This window comes from Mus caroli, chromosome 17 (genome assembly GCF_900094665.2).
Source record: "Mus caroli chromosome 17, CAROLI_EIJ_v1.1, whole genome shotgun sequence".
In the NCBI taxonomy this organism is placed as follows: Eukaryota; Metazoa; Chordata; class Mammalia; order Rodentia; family Muridae; genus Mus; species Mus caroli.
In genome coordinates this window covers 64,701,393-64,718,597 of record NC_034586.1, presented here as the reverse complement: position 1 = coordinate 64,718,597, position 17,205 = coordinate 64,701,393, and the positions used below count along the sequence as shown (strand labels likewise).

At 41.9% G+C, this 17,205-nt stretch overlaps 1 protein-coding gene across 1 annotated transcript in view; it reads right to left on the bottom strand.

Moving 5' to 3' along the window:
* L3mbtl4 (L3MBTL histone methyl-lysine binding protein 4) overlaps positions 1 to 17,205 on the bottom strand; it is a 339,815-nt gene that overhangs the window by 623 nt on the left and 321,987 nt on the right. The window contains exons 15-16 of the mRNA XM_029470911.1: positions 11,482 to 11,655; positions 299 to 369 (exon numbers count right to left, since the gene is read on the bottom strand). Coding sequence (XP_029326771.1) covers positions 299 to 369; positions 11,482 to 11,655 — 245 coding nt within the window. The remainder of the gene's footprint in view (positions 1 to 298; positions 370 to 11,481; positions 11,656 to 17,205) is intronic.

Sequence of the window (17,205 nt, the reverse complement as noted above, 5' to 3'; positions counted from 1 at the left end):
ATGTAATTGAGGAAAATATGTAATAAAAATATTAAAAATCAAAAAAAAAAATAAGAAAACTAAGAAAGGGGCTTTGAAGAAACAGAACCTGTTACTTGGGTGTAGATAGTAGGCCCTGAGTCTAAGAGTCTCTTGACCTTGAGTTAGGTTCTTGGCTACATTCCCTACCACGATGATGAATCCCAGCAGACTCATAGGACATTGTCCACAACAAAAAGCAAAAGCTGGCTCTGTGTCTTTGCTACTGTTGCTTTTTGTGTTTTTGGGGGGTTTTGTTTTGTTTTGTTTTTGTTTTTACCTCTGAAGAGATTATCCAAGTCAATATCTTCTTTTCCTTTGATTTTCAAACACTTTGCCTGCTGTACAAGTCTGGCAAAGAACAGAAATAAAATCTGGATTCATTATCCTGTGATGTAAGAATAAATCATGACAGCAGCACAAATTTAAATAGAAACCTCGGGGTAAATGACAGCGAATTATCAGGTGTTTCTCTGCACAGTCTCATTAGAACATTTCCTCGGCTTAACATTTAAAGGAAGCAGGAACCTTCGTTCAGAAGCTCTGACTTTGAATAGTGAAACTTTTTATCTTTCCATCTACTCCTCCTGGAGGATGATCTCTTCGGGCTTTGAGGAGGAAGCACCTGAGACAGTGGGGAACAGTGTCGGACACAGGTAAATAATAAGCATTATTTAAAATTCTGGCACCTATCATTTCAATCAGAAGATCATAGCACTGTGGCTGTGCTCAGATAAGTGTATAAGTCACTAAGTTGCATATGTTGAATGTCAGAGAATTCATTAACTTTTGGGATGTTGCAGCACACAGTGTGGACTAATTTTGTGACTCTTTCATTGTCGGTTCTTCATTAAAAACCAAGGTTCCCGCTGCAAAGCAAATGCAGAAGTTTTGAAAATGAGACTTCCCCATGGTTGCTAATTACTGACTTAATTAATTTTAGGCAGGGAACTTGAGATAATTAATTTATCTGCATATACTTATGATTCTTATAAACTTATAATCATTTGCTTTGCACACGTGTTTTTCTTACTGCATTTGATGGTTTTCATTTCAACCACACTGACAGGCCCGTGACTCGGTCCTGACAGAACAGAGAAGGAAACAACTTGGCTACCAAATCTGCCTAGAAGTCTGAACGGCTTATAGGTTAAGTCGCATATTTTTATCTATAGCTTCTGTGAACATGTTTGTCACAGCAGAAGTGCATTCCACTCATTCGTTAGGTATCTCTTGGTTTTCTTAATAGAAATAACATCAACAAAACAAAAACGGGAAAGAGTTTGCCTTTCAGCCCCATCTTTGGACCTTCTGCTATGGTGTTCAGCCTACCGAGTGAGGAGCTGCCTCTGGTGCAGACAGGGAGTCAAGGGGAGGAAAATCCATGCAGGGACACCTGTTTCATGCCTAGGACTCAGTTCCTTGGTCTGTGACACAGAGTGACTGTTTGAGCACTTGACACCTAGTGGCCAATCTGTGACATGAACATACCACATGTCTACAGGATTGGTCTGTGCACTCAGTAAACACCATTTTCAAAACCCTGTACAGGTCACTATGTATTACGGACCAATATGCATACAATCTGTAGACTTCTGTAACAGCTCAGTGTATTTAGTTTTTCTTAGGTTCCCTGTGTATCTCTGTGTTGACAGGATTTATTTACATTCTCCTAGAACAGGCATGTGACCTATAAAGAGAGGAGTTGAGCTTAAGCAGCAAATATCTGATGGTCAATGTGAGATGCTGGATGTCACAACCTCTGGGGCTCAGTGTCATAGCCTGGTCATTTTGTAAAGATGAGGAAAAAGGAACAATTTCAGCTCTGCTTACCTGTTTTCGGACACATTAGGGGATTGTATCCTTAATTTTATAATGTTTACAGCACTATGAATTAAATGAAACCCTCTGACAGCATCCCTCTGCAGTCTGTGTTGGTGAAATCTTAGATCTTTCATACAAAATTTTAAAACAGAAGGTTGCCTGTCTCATATAATGTCAATGGGGTTTTTGTAAATGATTTTAAGATAAATCAAATGATGTATCTGGTAGTATATTTTAAAATATAAGCCACTGTACTTTATCAAGGGTATATTTACTTATGTCTCAATTTCAAATGCTTGTTCACTAGGGAGATAGCCAAGCCAAATCCTGTGAATAGTTCATCATTGAAAAATCTATAGGGGCATAATGGCTCCAAGGTCTAACTTCACTGAACCTTACTCCATTATCACAACAACTCTACAAGGCAGGGATAATAGCCATGGTTTATAAATATGGAAACTGAGGCTCAGAAACACTGGACAACTTGCCCCATCTTAGGCAACTAGGATGCAAAGTGATGAAATCTTTGGACACCACATGTAGGCTTTCTTACCACAGATCACAGAGAGAGTGCCTTCTGTTCCTTCACAGACATGAGAGTCCTTGGGAGGACCCGAATCAGCATTATCAACTGCTTTGGCTGTAACACTTGCACAATGCAGAGTTGGGTCTGCAGGGGTGTGGGGAGCCAGACTACAGGGGGCTCCCTTGAGGAGTTCTACTTAGAACTTGATCTCTTTGACAATAGAAAAGACAGTGCTATGTTTGCTCGGTGGAAGGATCTACTGTGGGAACTCTACAAACAATGAGGCCTGTGGCACACCACAGATGAACGGATAGCTTATGGCTTAGTGAAAAGGCTCGATGCTACTCCTGTTACTATTCACTGACTTTCCCAGGCATAGCTCTAGTTCTGCAGCTAACCTTCAGGATCTTCTGTGAGGTTGCTATGGCTGCGGCAAGTGTCAGACACTCATTCACCTGGATCTCCCTATAGAAGACAACACCTTCTACCACCCCATTACTCTCTACTCTCTGTGGCTGCTTCTTATTCTGCTACAGATGTGTGATCTCCACACAGGTATTGGTCACTACTATCTCCATGTTCATGAAGTTCCAACCCGTAGACTAGATGCCTATCTCAGAAGATGTAAGAGTAATCAATTTTTGTTGAAAAAGGCACAGCACGAGAATCTGAATGTCACTTGGGTGAGTGATGTCACACTGGACAGTTTTAGGATAGAAGTTGGAAATGAAGAGTCTGGGAGTCAATTTCTACTGTGTTCTGGAAAGTAGGATTTAACCACAAACAGCCATAGTTACTGGCACATTTCCTTCTGGTGGCTACTTTCATGACAGTGGCTTAGTTGAAAAGGGGTAGCCCTGACCGAACTCACAATACTGAGTATCAGGTTCTTGAGAGAACATGTGTGCTGACCATGGTTCTATAAGAAAGCAGCCCATGAAGTTAGCATGTGTGCAATACGCATGACTGATAGTTATATTTAGGTAAATTCTCCAAGTCTAAGGAATATTCTTTTAGACTTTCCTGCCTTTGGATTCTATTCAGTCAAGATGGTTCCTCCCACCAAGAGGCAGGTGAATTGTCAGGGCATAAGGACCTGTGCACCCTTGGGAAAAATGATTGTAAGACAAGTGAAGAAGGTGCTGTGGGCTGGAAAGTGTAAGTTTCTCCCTCTCCATCTCCTTTTCTCTCTCCTCCCTCTCCCTCTTTCTCTCTCTCTTCCTCTGTGTGTATATGTGTATCTCTGTGTGTGCATGTGTGTGTATGTGTGTGCATGTGTATGCAATGTGTATGTACATGTGTGGGTATGTATATGTATGTGTATATGTGTGTCTATGTGTGTGTGTATGTGTTTGTGTGTGTGTATATATGTGTGTATGTGTGTGTGTATGATTACATCAAGCTTTCAGGAGATGGACTCAAATGAAAGTTCCTTACAGGAAATGCAGTGGACACAGGACTTTGCTGGCAGGGGCACAGTCCTGTGGAAGACCAGATGGGAAAAACTGGGGATGGAGTGTAATAGGGTGAGAGGTGGAGTCAGGAACTCAGGACACAAACTGAAGGATGTTGTCGTTTCCCATGTTCCCACATGTCTGTAAGTTTGACAATGGCTTACTTGTTTATAGGACCATGGAGTGAGCCAAGAACCTGTGTGGTTGTCTTAAAAGATCTTATGTTATGTTTGGTTTGTAAATAAACAATAATCAAACCCTTAGAAATAAGACAGTATGGAATACCTGTTGAAGAAAAGCGAGTGTGAAAATGTTCTCTGTGGTCCATTTATGTGGGGAAAATATGGAAAAGTAGTCGTCAGGAAAAGAATAGCACACAGAATATGATACAGCTGTTCAAAAACATGTATTGTGAACATTTGAATTGATTTAGTAATGCATTTTGGGTGCATCCTGTGTGTGTGTGTGTGTGTGTGTCTGTGTCTGTGTGTGTGTGTCTGTGTGTGTGTGTGTCTGTGTGTGTCTGTGTGTGTGTGTGTGTGTGTGTCTGTGTCTGTGTGTGTGTCTGTGTGTGTGTGTGTGTGTGTGTTGTTCATTTTTTTCTTTGTTACTCTCCATCTTTATTTTATTTAATTTTGTGACAAGGTCTCTCACTGAACCTGGAGAATTCCTTGTCTGGCAGACCAGTGAGGTAAAAGGCCCCACCAACTCTACTCCCGCAGAGTTGATATTACAGGTGTCACTATTGCTTCCAATTTGTATGTGGGACTCGGGGGCATCTTTACCCAAATCCTCCTCACACATGTGCAAAACACACTTTACTGGTTTAGTTACAACCCCAGATCCTCGTGATTTATTCTTCAATATGCAGGTTAAGGCCATTTAATAGAAAGTTTGTATAGAGGGAGGTTCTACCTATACACTTCTATGAAGATGTAGACATTTACAAGGTGCTTGTGTTCACACAAGTAACTCCAGTTTGCAGAGATGAGAATAGGGATGAGAAATGGTTAACTTTTAATGATTCCCTTTAGTCTGTACCAGTTAGGTTGCTGGATAGAAAAAGCCCGTACATTATTAATATTTCTAGGTTTTAGTGTTTTATTTCTTGACTTTTTATTTTGTGTGAATAGGTGTTTTGCCTGCATGCATTGTGTGTGTGTGTGTGTGTGTGTGTGTGTGTGTGTGTGTGTGCCTGCTTCCCATAGAGACCAGAAGGTACCAGATGCCCTGGAACTATAATCATAGACAATTGTGAACCATCACGTTAGTGACAGGAAAATTGTGCTTGCATCATCTGGAGGAACAGCCAGTGCTCTTAACGACTGAGCTGTCTCTCCAGCCCTGTATGTTTTAATTTTACCCATCTGTATTTTCTAATTTTCCCATAGTAAACAAATAATATTGTTTTCATAATGATAAAATCATGTTAACTGCCCCTAGCTTGCTATGCAAACAAATGGCAGCCAAATGATTATTTTAAAGCCAGATTTAGATCGGGTATAATGATGAGAAGAAATGCCTGAGGGTGCCCAGGCAGTGGTTTTATTTTTCTGGGGTCTAAGAGCACTAATATTTGCTTTACACGAGGAAGCTTGTAGATCTTAGAACACAGCGTTCTGGAGAGCTTAATCACAAAGAGCCCCGGCCAAGACAGGGGAGCAGTGACCTAGAGATTCACAATAAATCAGAAACTGTCTGCTGAGAGTCAGGCCAGGGGAAAAAAAAACAAAAAACCCAAAACAACAACAACCTCTTTTAGGATCTTACTGAGACCTGTGCTGGGCATTGTGTAATGTTCTGCAGGTCTGACGTTTGCTAAGGGTAACAAGGCTACCTCTAGTGGGTGCTAAAGCAACAGGACCCTGGGGCCACACTGAAGGCTGACTTCTTCCACAGCAGCCCAGTTGATGGCTTAGGCCATTTCCAGCCTGCATAGAAGGGTGTTTTCTTTTCTCCTTGCTTAGTGTCTCCTACCACCATGGCCCTGATGCCTCTGCTCAGTAGGTTGGAGGCTTTGTCCTTTCCTTTACCCTATGTTACTTTTCTATACCACTCATCCCAACCATGACCCCTTCCCTCTCTTCTTCTCTGCTGTTCTTGGGAACAACAGTGTTCACCTGCATCAGAGATCGCCTACACTGCCCAGTCCATAGGGACTAGAAACCCTTTACCTTGACTTCAGTCCCATCCTGCTGTTGGCTGAGCAGCTAGGATGGTTTTCTTGTGACTAACAAAGGACATACATTTCTCATTGTTTCAGTCATGGCTGAATCACTGCAGTTTGAGTGGTTCCATCGCAGATGTATTTTGAAGGGACCAATGATGATGGGGGTTAATGGATAGCTTTAATTTTAGGATCCAACTGTGGTCAGGGTCCCTTATGTAGCCAAATAAGTACCACTGAGCCATCTATAGGACAAAACCCCATTTGGTTCTGATAGTAATGAAATGCTGGGTATTCCATGGTATAGAAAAGCAAGCAGACACACAAAAGGAAGCAGCACAGCACAGAGTTGCCACCAACAGTGTTAATGAGAGGATATGGTTATTGGCTTCCATCTCTCTTCATGCCTATATTGAAGAAGTTGAACATGGATCCCTTGATTAAGGGACTTAATTTAGTTATAGATGCTGAGCTTTCTCTCCAACCAAGTAAATGAAGATCTAAGTTCCTGCCAGTCCCTAGATGATTGTTACACAGACAACCGTGCGTAGGCCAATCATTAGGTTTTAAAGTCAGCAAATTGTATAGAAGTAGTGAAAAAAAAAAGATATGGATAATTACTTCGAGAATCACTGCTACACTCTAAGCTAGGCTACAGGATGTGTCTATATCAATAGCTAGATCTTTCTGTATGCCCTAATTCCAAATATAATCTATGAGCTCTCACATTTTCATTTATTCCAAAGCAGAAGAGACTCTCAGAGGAGTGAGAATGTCAGGATGTGACTCAGTGAACTCAGATGCACTAAAGAACCTATGTGGTAGCAAGGTAATGAAGCAGAGCCTAAAGGTTAGAATGCAAGTTCTCTCTCTTGGCATCGGTAGTGCTTCGAGGAACAACAGGCACACGCAGAAAAGCACCAAACAGGTACCCGGAGACACACACAAGAGCCACTCAAGGGTGACACAGAGCAAAAGCACCAAGGGCAGGAGAGAAGCATTTCTTTCCTGACGGCCTCAGGCACATGTTGGCTGCTACACCTATTTCATTTGCTAAGTGCCAACTAAGCATCAGTCAGTATTCCAGGCAACAGAAACACAGAAGCATAAATATAGTCTCTTTTCTTGAGATGCTCACATCAGTGGAAACTTCTCAGAATGGTGCAGAGAGAGCCGGGCAATGGGCAAGGGAGGAGCTATGGACAAAGGGGACCTGGGGCAGAGGGTGGGAGTGGACTCATAATGCTGAAAAACAAGCAACCCTATGGCTGATGAGGACAGGGCTGACCAGGGACTCCCGCCACTGGCCCTAAGCAAAGAGGAAGCCTGGTGGGTTACAGAAAATCAACTGAATAACATAGAAGGTTAACATGTGGGAAAACTGTTACATTGGGGGAACAGCCCCATAGAAATGTATTTTATGTTACGGCTAGTTTGAGAGGTGCAAAGAAGCTAGTTGGCTCATGGAAGTGCAATTATTATCAGGATCATTAAGAGACAATTCTGTTACGTGTGCTTCACTCTGATATCGCAGTTTTTCCAGCTCATTCCATTATCAACACAGATCTATGTGGAGCGTATAAACATGAGAAATGGCAGACGTTGGGGGAAGATAATGTGGCATTCTCTTAGCTTCTTAAGTTAGAAAAAGTTAGTAGCACTGAATGAAAAATGACAGGAGCTTCAGCGCATGGTGGAGCTATCTATCAATTGTGCAAATTTAATACTATGGTGATGGCTGTTTTGGGGAGGCAGAAGCAGTTATCAAAGAACACTTAGGGGAGGGAAAAAACTGAAGACATGCTCTCCTCTGAATGGAGACCAAGTGCTAACAGACGATGCAGGGGCAGCTGCCTTCCACAGGAATTATGTTTACCATGAAGACATCTCATGGTTCTAGGTTACTCTCCTGCCTTTAGCATATTAGAGCTCAACATGTTAGAGGTGGGGAATTTTGTATTATGTGAACCACAGATCAGAAAAAGCACATGGGGGACACATGGTAAGTGTCTCCTGTAAGGAATTTTGATTTTAAAATGTAAGATTTAAAAATTATGATTTTAAAGTATTTTATTATGTTCTAAAAACTTATTTCACAAAGTATGTTCTTTTAAAAATATATATGGATCATATTCAACCATAAAACTCATAGCCTGCAGTAGAAAATAGTGACAGTGTACCCAGCCAGGCCTTCTCAAAGCCTCACGCTGTCTTCTCTCTCTTGGGCTGGATGTAATTGAACATGCTTAGGACTTGCAATCAAGCATTTGTGTGTTCAACCCTGACCCTCTCCAGTGGAGTGATTATCTGTGTCAGTTTGAACACATGGCATGGATACTCTGAACTTCGGTTTTCAGTGTGATGAAGTCTGAATAAGTAAGAAAGCCAGGGTTTTTATAATGTAAGATAAAACTAACAAGATGGTAAGATATGAACTATTTGGCTCAAAGGGAGTGGGTGCCTTTAATACTAAGACAATAGCAATGATTAGTATACCTATGTTTTTACTTTACGGGATAGAAATATGTTGGCTGTAATTAGACAGCATAGGTTTAGGTCCTGGACTGACAGCCAAGAGGCCACTACTTCCTAAATACAGCCTTCCTGCCTACAAACAGCAATGCTGTGATGTAAAGAACCTCCATTGCCCATAAAGCACAAGATGGTAAGAAGCTATAAACCGTTAAGGACATACATCAAAGGTGCTTTCAGGCATGCAGTACACACCTAAGTGAAAAACTCATAGGAAACAATCTGTCTCCATGGACTGTATCATGAATGTACCATTGCTTACTCTAGCAACGCAAAAATAAAGAATATTAACATTGTATTTAGACTAAAACAAGAACATACATTGCATATAAACTAAATATGTTCTTCCAATAGTTACTAACTGTTGTGATATTGTGAGTCTGAGTTCTAAAGGTTAATACAACAGGGATATCTGACTTTTCACAGGTAAATCTTACAGACACTTGGTAGGTATATCCTATTGGGTTTTAAAATGTGATCCTTTAATTTAAAAAAGTGTGACCATAAATAAACTTTCTACTATGAAGGCAAATTATAGAGTCATAAATATGCTACTAGTGACGTCACTGCAAAGAACTCTGTCTGTCTGTCTGTCTGTCTCTGTCTCTCTATCTCTCTCTCCCTCTCTCTCTCATTAATATCTATAGTGTATCTATATCTATTTGTGTGTGTGTGCATATGTATGTGTGTGTGTGTGCATTTCTGTGTGTCTGTGGCAATGCTGCATTTCCATTTGAAGTGTCAAAAGTCTGGCAATGCTAATGGAACACAGTTTTCTTGCGAAAGAAATGACAGAATCCTGTGCAAAGCTCAGGGCAGATAAAACACACGGAAGTCAAATGCTATCTACGGTTGATCATGTGATTTCAATGCTACAAGTTAGATCAGTGGCAGCCTCAGGGAGGTACTACCAGGGAACAAGGAAGGGCCCTGAACTATGTTTTACCTGCACACGATTAGCCCATGGGGCACCCACTGTTGGTTTTCCTGTTTGCTCTTTTATCCAGACTCTCGATATCATGTTCACAACAATGGACAAGATCAGGGATGGGAGTGAGTTTAAGAGGGCATGACGGTAATGCCAACTCCATGAATGTCTGACTTACAAGGAGGGGTTTGGATTGAAGTCTAAATGATTTGGGGTGGGCACCATGCATCTCTACTTCTTACAGGTACTGACACAGTTCAGAGTGTACAGAGCATGGGAGAGGGTCACTTGAGACTTCTGCAATCAATCATTAGTTAAAGTACTACTCTTTATCTCTGAATTCACTAATCTGCCTCTTATACTATTTTGTGAAGTCCCTCAGAAATAGTACAGCACTCAATAAAACATCAGAAGAGGGAACTCCCTTTGAGGGATTTGAGAAGGGTTGATGATAAGGTACCTGTGTTTGCTGGGGGGGAAATGGCTTATATAACTACTGAGATGGTATAATATTTTTTAAAATGCAGCTCAAAGACCTCCTTAGTCCCTGTGCCACATGATGCTGAAGATGAATATGTAAAATATTTACAAGTGAGACTGGCCGGATCTTCATTTGGAAAAAAATAATACAACAGAATGTAGCAGGAAAAAAAAAAAAAAAAAAAAAGCAAGGGAGCACATGGGCGCAGTTGTCTCTCTGGCTGGAATAAATAAATGTTGTTCCTGGAGAAAATCACTTTAAAAAGAAAAGGAAAAAAAAAAAAAGGGAAGCCTTCTTCAATCGGGAAAAAGAAAGAACACACATGCTCTCGTTGTACACAGTGTGGGTGTGAACAGGCAGCGAAGAACAGCCCGAGCCTGTGAAGCTTCAACAGAGGAGTGGGCGTGCAGTAAATAATAAAAATGCAAGACGCTGCTATAAAAATAGAGGCATGCGTGTGCATATAGAAGGGATCATGCAACTTAGAGGTAGCTGCGTCGCCATTGTGTGCTGAGCCACTGAAACTAAAATAGCTACTTAGCAGAAATGAAATGTCCTCCACATACTCTATCCATTGGTATGAAAGTAGAACAAATCTAAATACATGCAGGAACATACAACATGCAATATATATATATATATATATATATATATATATATATATGAACATATCTGCTGAGCCCAGTTCTCCCACTGAACATACGCAACTTGGGGACTTGGGATGTGAAGGAGCAAAGCTGCCCTAAGGGAACTCTAACACAGGCTGAAGCTTGACACCTGAGACTGGGAGTACCCTCTTCTATCAACTACAGATGGTTTGGTAGTGTCCCAAGACCTTGATATAGGACCCCTGCCTGATGTGGACTTGAACACTTTTCTCACTGAACTTTGTCTGGCTTCTAGTTATGTACTTAATGTTTGATTTACCTGTGTTTGCAATTTCCAGCAGGGAAGATGGGGATACTTTGAAAAAAAAGGATGTTATTTAGATTGCTTGTTCAAGTTTTTTTTAAAAATCAAATGAGGTTGTATCTGAAAACATCTCATCAAACAATTGCACAGGTAAATATTGAAAACCCGCTCCTGAAAATTTAGGATAGAAAAGGTGATGGGTTCCCATTGACTTAGAATAGAGAGAAAGGAGACTCTGAACTTGGACCTCAGGCAGGTGTAGATTGAAGTGACACAGACAACTAACAGGTCAGGGGGAGGGGATCCTAGTGTGCCTCAGCAGATGTAAATTCTCAGCTCTTGCCAGAAGACGTCACTGGTGAAATGAGACCAAAGAACAGAGACGTTTGCAAGATCAAAGGGAATAACTTAGGACCATACATATGAGATGTGCTCTCTGCTGCTTACACACAATTTTTACATACATAATAGACATACACTTGAACATTTGAGGGTGTAGCTAGTTAGCTCTATGAGATAGTAAATATAATATTATACCGAAGAATTACCTTGGCGAAGTCAAAGGAACTGGCAATAAATTTGTTCTATTAGAATTCCCATAGGGTTCACTTTCTGGTTCAAGTTTCTACAGTTTCTTACCTGCACTGACTGTTTGCATTTTCACATTTCCCGTTGACATTCAAATTACAGGGGTTTTCTGATTTGGAATGTGAAGGATCAAGTTCCAAATTTGCCTGTGTTTGTTCTCTCAGGCGATCCTGAAGGGCTGCCTCTCTTTTCAAGTTCACATCTGAGTACGGGCACCCAAAAGCACTAGTTGGTGTAAAAGGAGAAGAGCAGCTGTTAGCTTACCATGACAAATCAGGGTGTGTTGTCCTTAGAGTAGACATGCATTTAACATTTAAAAATAAGAGCAGTTTTTCTCTCACATGTATAGACTCTAATAGTTTCCTTCCACACTGCCTTTTGAGAAAGAAAAGTCTCTAGTTTGAGGCCATTCAGCGAAGTATTATAGACAGATTCATTAGCACATGCAGTATTTGTGATTTTGGAAACCTGGGAATCTAGAAATAGCATCCAGATGTGCTTCGTATGTAGCAGCGAGGATGCCAAATACCTCTTCACTCAGTACTGTGCTCTAGACTATGTAAGCTCTTGTTACCTAATTGTTTCACCAGTGCTGGCGGTAGCTAAGAACCCCGGACACTCCCAGAGAACATGAGGCCTTCAGTGCTCAACAGTCATGTGTTCAGAAACATTGTGGCTGCATTTCTCTGCTTAAGCCTCCTATTCTTGGTTGGGAGGACCCAGGTGGCTGGGGCTCTTCTTCTTGCTCCTTACTGTCAAGCTGAACCCTTAACTTAGAATGTTGGCTCTTGGTTGAAGAGTCAGCTAGAGTACATGTTCTGGTGGATCAGGCTCTTTTATACTTGTGTATTTATCACCTTGTCCACTTCCCCCCCCCCCTCAGTGTTTCCCCACAAAAAGATCTTCAAGCAGTGCTACTGCCACCTACAGTGTAGCAACTACCAGGGAAAGTGAAGACACAATAGATCACCTAGGTACCCTCTCTAAAAAGGTGCTTCTTCTCTCAGGCTCTGAGTTCCCCACAGTGGAATAAGAGAAAAGCAGGGCTAAGACAGAAGAGTTCTGTGATGGAAAACACACACACACACACACATACACACACACACATACATGCACACGCATACATACACACATGCATGCACAGACATAAACACACACAGGCACAAAACAAGTGCACATGCATGCACATACACACTTGCAAGCATGCATGCATGCACATGTACATGTACATTCACACACATATACATGCACACACACCTTGTAAGATAAACAATCTCACAGTCTCACACTGAGATCCTTTAGACCACAGCTATCATCCCCATACTATTAGAAGAGGCCGTATCTAGAGGCATGCATGGCCAAGTGTATTGATGTAGAGACAGTTGGCTTCTTTGGGAAGGCACTGCCTCTTTACTCTGTGTCTGCTTATATAACACTGCCTCTTTACTCTCTGTCTATAAACATGTTCACTGCAGAAGGACTTTGGTGGCAGGCTCTATCGGAAATTGGCCTCTAGAATTGGGGTGGAATGGTCAGGGCACCAGCCTGGCCCAATGTGGAAAGGTATTGTCTTAGTCAGGGTTTCTATTCTTGCAAAACCCATCATGACCAAGAAGCAAGCTGGGGAGGAAAGGGTTTATTCAGCTTACACTTCCACATTTCTGTTCATCATCAAAGAAAGCCAGGACTGGAACTCAATTACATCAGGAAGTAGGAACTGATGCAGAGGCCATGGAGGGATGTTACTTACTGGCTTGCTCAGGTTGCTTTCTTATAGAACCCAGGACTACCAGCCCAGAGATGGTACCACCCACAATGGACCCTCCCACCCTTGATCACTAACTGAGAAAATGCCTTACAGCTGGATCTCATGGAGGCATTTCCTTGAGGGTGGCTCCTTTCTCTGTGATAACTCCAGCCTGTGTCAAGTTGATAGGCAAAACCAGCCAGTACAGGTATCATGTGCATGTGCGTGTATGTATGAGCATTCATGTGTATGTGTATGTGCATATGTGTGCATGTGTGCATATGTGTCAGCATCATAGATGATGTCATGGTTGATTAACAGCCTCTGCTACAGATCAGAGGGTGCTGGTTACTGGCCTATTAATCTTTCAGTTATTAATTATAATAATACATCTTACAGAATAATATAATGAATGCCATAAATGAATGGCTAGGGGCTAAGCACAGTAAAGACTGAATCTGGCAAAGAACTTAAAACACTCAGACCAGTGAACACAATTCATAATAAGAATAAGAAATATGTTTGTTGAGTGTGTACTACAGGCCCACAGAACCAGGTTTTCTACATACATTATTATTGTATACATACTCCACAGGTTCACACATCATAAGAAAGTTCCCCATTCTCTATAGGCTCTTAAGAAATCCCCTAGTTACTAAGTCACTAGTCACAGAGGTGGGCAGAGATGGAAAAATCTCAAAAAGGGATGTTAAGAAGCCATGGCAAAGATCACATGGCATCTGGAACAAATAGGAAATCAGATGGGTAGGTAAGTGGAGAAGGATCTGGAAGGAGTTGGGGTGGGAAAGAATATAATAATAAAAAATACTATATTTTGATAATACAATATTATATCGAGTATGAATTCTCATGGAACTTTTAAAAACTGTGGCATGATCCTTGTGCAGAGACACTGGGGATACTGATGCAGTGTTGTTCTGGGGAACAGCTCAGTGTTTGGGAAAACATGGGGAGTGGCCCGAGGTGAAGCACCATTTGCAGCAGAGGAGAGCATTAACAGTCTGTTCTATTGGGCTGCACAACTGGGAAGCTAAAAGAGTACTTTTTTCAGAGGAGGGCTAGAAGGTGTTGTGCTAACAACAGAGATAGAGAAGTCCCCCCGCTCTCCATGCACACAATAACATACTACTGCCACAATGAGCTGCCACTCAGAATCATGAATGCCCATCTAACACAGACTCCCAGTGGAGGATTTAGTGATCAAAGGCATAAATTTATTTAACTTTTAACTTCCTATCACCATTTTAAGTGATTCTTACTACCTGCTGTTGTATCTCCCCTCCCCACCCCTTTGTTCCCACCTCTCTGGCTTATTGGTGTACCATGGAGAAAGAGAGCTAACACAGATCTCTGTTATTCAATATTTCCTTGAACTGGAAGACGTTCTGTTCTCCTCGCTCCTCTGTCATTCATCAGCGCACACTGTCACTCATCATTTGAACCTATGTGCAGATGGAATTCTCTTCTGCTCTGTCTCCACGGTCATAAGGAATGTCTGGGAGCATCACTGGAGTGAAATAGTTTCTGATTCAGCCATGCGAGGCCTGTGAGGACCTGGATTGTGATGATACTGACTTTGAGGTTCAAAAAAGTATATTAAATGACAAAAGTGTACTTTGCAGGAGAAAAGCATGATGAAGAATTTAAGACAATGCTGATGAGAGATGAAGAAAGATCAGATGCAGTGGGGAGACTTCGCTTTCGGGTGTAATTGTTTACATCGTTTTGAGCCTCAGAAGCAAGGCTGTGAATCTGCTATGAGAATGTCTGTACTGTGATGGGTGATGGCTCATACTCTCTGCAGAAAACTAGTTAAGGCTGAGAGATGGTGTGCTGATGGTGGCCTGCCCTCTCACAAGCTCAAGCCTTTCCTATAGGTATGAAGGTGTGTTTTGAAGAGCACATATGTTTCTGCAGCCTAGCCACATAGGAAAAAAAATACAACAACAACAACAACAAACCCAATTCTTGAAGAGCTATCAACCACTTTAGAATTAATTTTACTTCTTTATAGTTAGCTATATATTGGGCAAATGTGTCTCTGAAGGAACAAACTATTCTGTGCTGGCTAGTTTTATATCAACTTGAAACAAGCTAGAATTATTTGGGAAGAGGGAACCTCAATTGAGAAAATGCCCCTACCAGACTGCCCCATGGGCAATGTATTGTCTATTTTCTTCATTAGTGATTGGTGTGGGAGGAACAGCCCATTGTGGGTGGTTCCACCCTTGAGAAGATAAGAATCAGGCCAGAAAAATTTGGTGAAGAAAACCAGTAAGCCACACCCTCTATAGCCTCTGCATTATTACTTCCTGCCTCCAGGTTTCTGCCCTGTTTGCATTTCTTCCCTGAATTTGCTCAGTGACAGACTACTATGTTGTGGAACCACAAGCTGAACAAACCAGTTCAGTCCTGTGTTGCTTTTGGTTTTGGTTCATCACAGCAGTAAAAACCCTAAGTGACCTGTGTTGAAACTATTTTGAATTAAAACTCTGGTATTCAGGATCTAACACAGTGTCTGGTTGGTAGAGAAGTACTGTAAGACCCCAAGTCACTGTGGGTGGAGAAAGCAGCAGATGACAGGCTAAGGAGATACCTGCATGCAGTAGGTGTCTCTCTGGGAGTGTTGGCTCTTCTGATGACCTGACAGCTTCCTGTTCCTCCTCAGTTCTCAGAGGAGCCCTTGAGTGCAGGCAAGCGCAGAGACAGTGTGATCTATTTGGCTGACCCATAGGAAACTGAACCAGTTTAATACCAGGAACTTCCTAGGGATCACTCAAATCCTTTATTAAAGCAAAAACTTCTAGTACCCAATTCTTCAGCAGTCTAGCCGATGAAGAGAGGATATAAGCTAAGCAACCATAAAGCTGAAAGACAGTTGCAGTAAGCAAGAGATTTTATCCCTTTGACAGATCCTTTTTACCTCAGGATGAAAAGAAAATTGCAAATACCATTAGCAACTTACAGTGCCAATATGATGAGATACTAATGATTAAGATAACTCATGGTAGATTTGTGTTGAGAATATGTAACACTGGATCCTAGCACCTGAAGCTAAATGGAAACACAAACTGCGAGTGTTTTCAGAGCACCATTCTGAAGGCAGATCTGCCTCTGCATTTCAGCGACATCAGTGCGTGGGAGGAAGCCATTCCAGCAGCTGATGCTGAATCCCTGCATTTGCTGTCTGGCTGGGAGACCCCTCTGCTTCTCTGTCCTTCCTTCCTTCATCAGCGACACCTTATTCCCAGGGTCATTGTGGTTTTCCCTTGTGTCACTCTGATGACAGAAGGTCAGGGGCAGTTCTCCAGGAACCATTCTCAGATTTTACATGCACGAGGTTCAGCAGTAGCAGAAAGTCCTGGCAACCTGGCATCTGTATGTTTGCTCTGCTCCAAGGCTCCATCAGTCTTGTAGGATTTGCTTTCCCTTACATCAACATCAGTCTTAGTCTTTATCTCAAAATGGCCAGTCTGCTGCTATAACTAGAATCTGGGTACCCTACTGGTTTGGCACACTGTGTCCGGGCAATCTTCTTGCAATTCTCTCCTATGAACTTAACCCTTGTCTCCTAAGCTCAAGTCAAGAAGCACAGATGCATTTCCCACATGCAACTCTGCCTGTTTTCCAGGTGCTTCTGACCTGGAGTTGACACCGGATTGTGTCCTTTGCCTACTAACCAAGTTCCTGACAAGCACCTGGGTCTTTCTCTGGCTTATGTGTATAAAGTGTGAACTCACAGACCTCAGGTTCTGATAACCAAGAATATCACGGTGCACCAGCAATGTCTACACAATCATCATTTCATCTCCAGGCAGGGAATTTGATTCCAGTTCTTTTTTTTTAGAATTAATTTTTTATTAGGTATTTTCCTCATTTAGATTTCCAATGCTATCCAAAAAGTCCCCAATACACTGCCCCCCCCACTCCCCTACCCACCCACTCCCACTTTTTGGCCCTGGCGTTCCCCTGTACTGGGGCATATAAAGTTTGCAAGTCCAATGGGC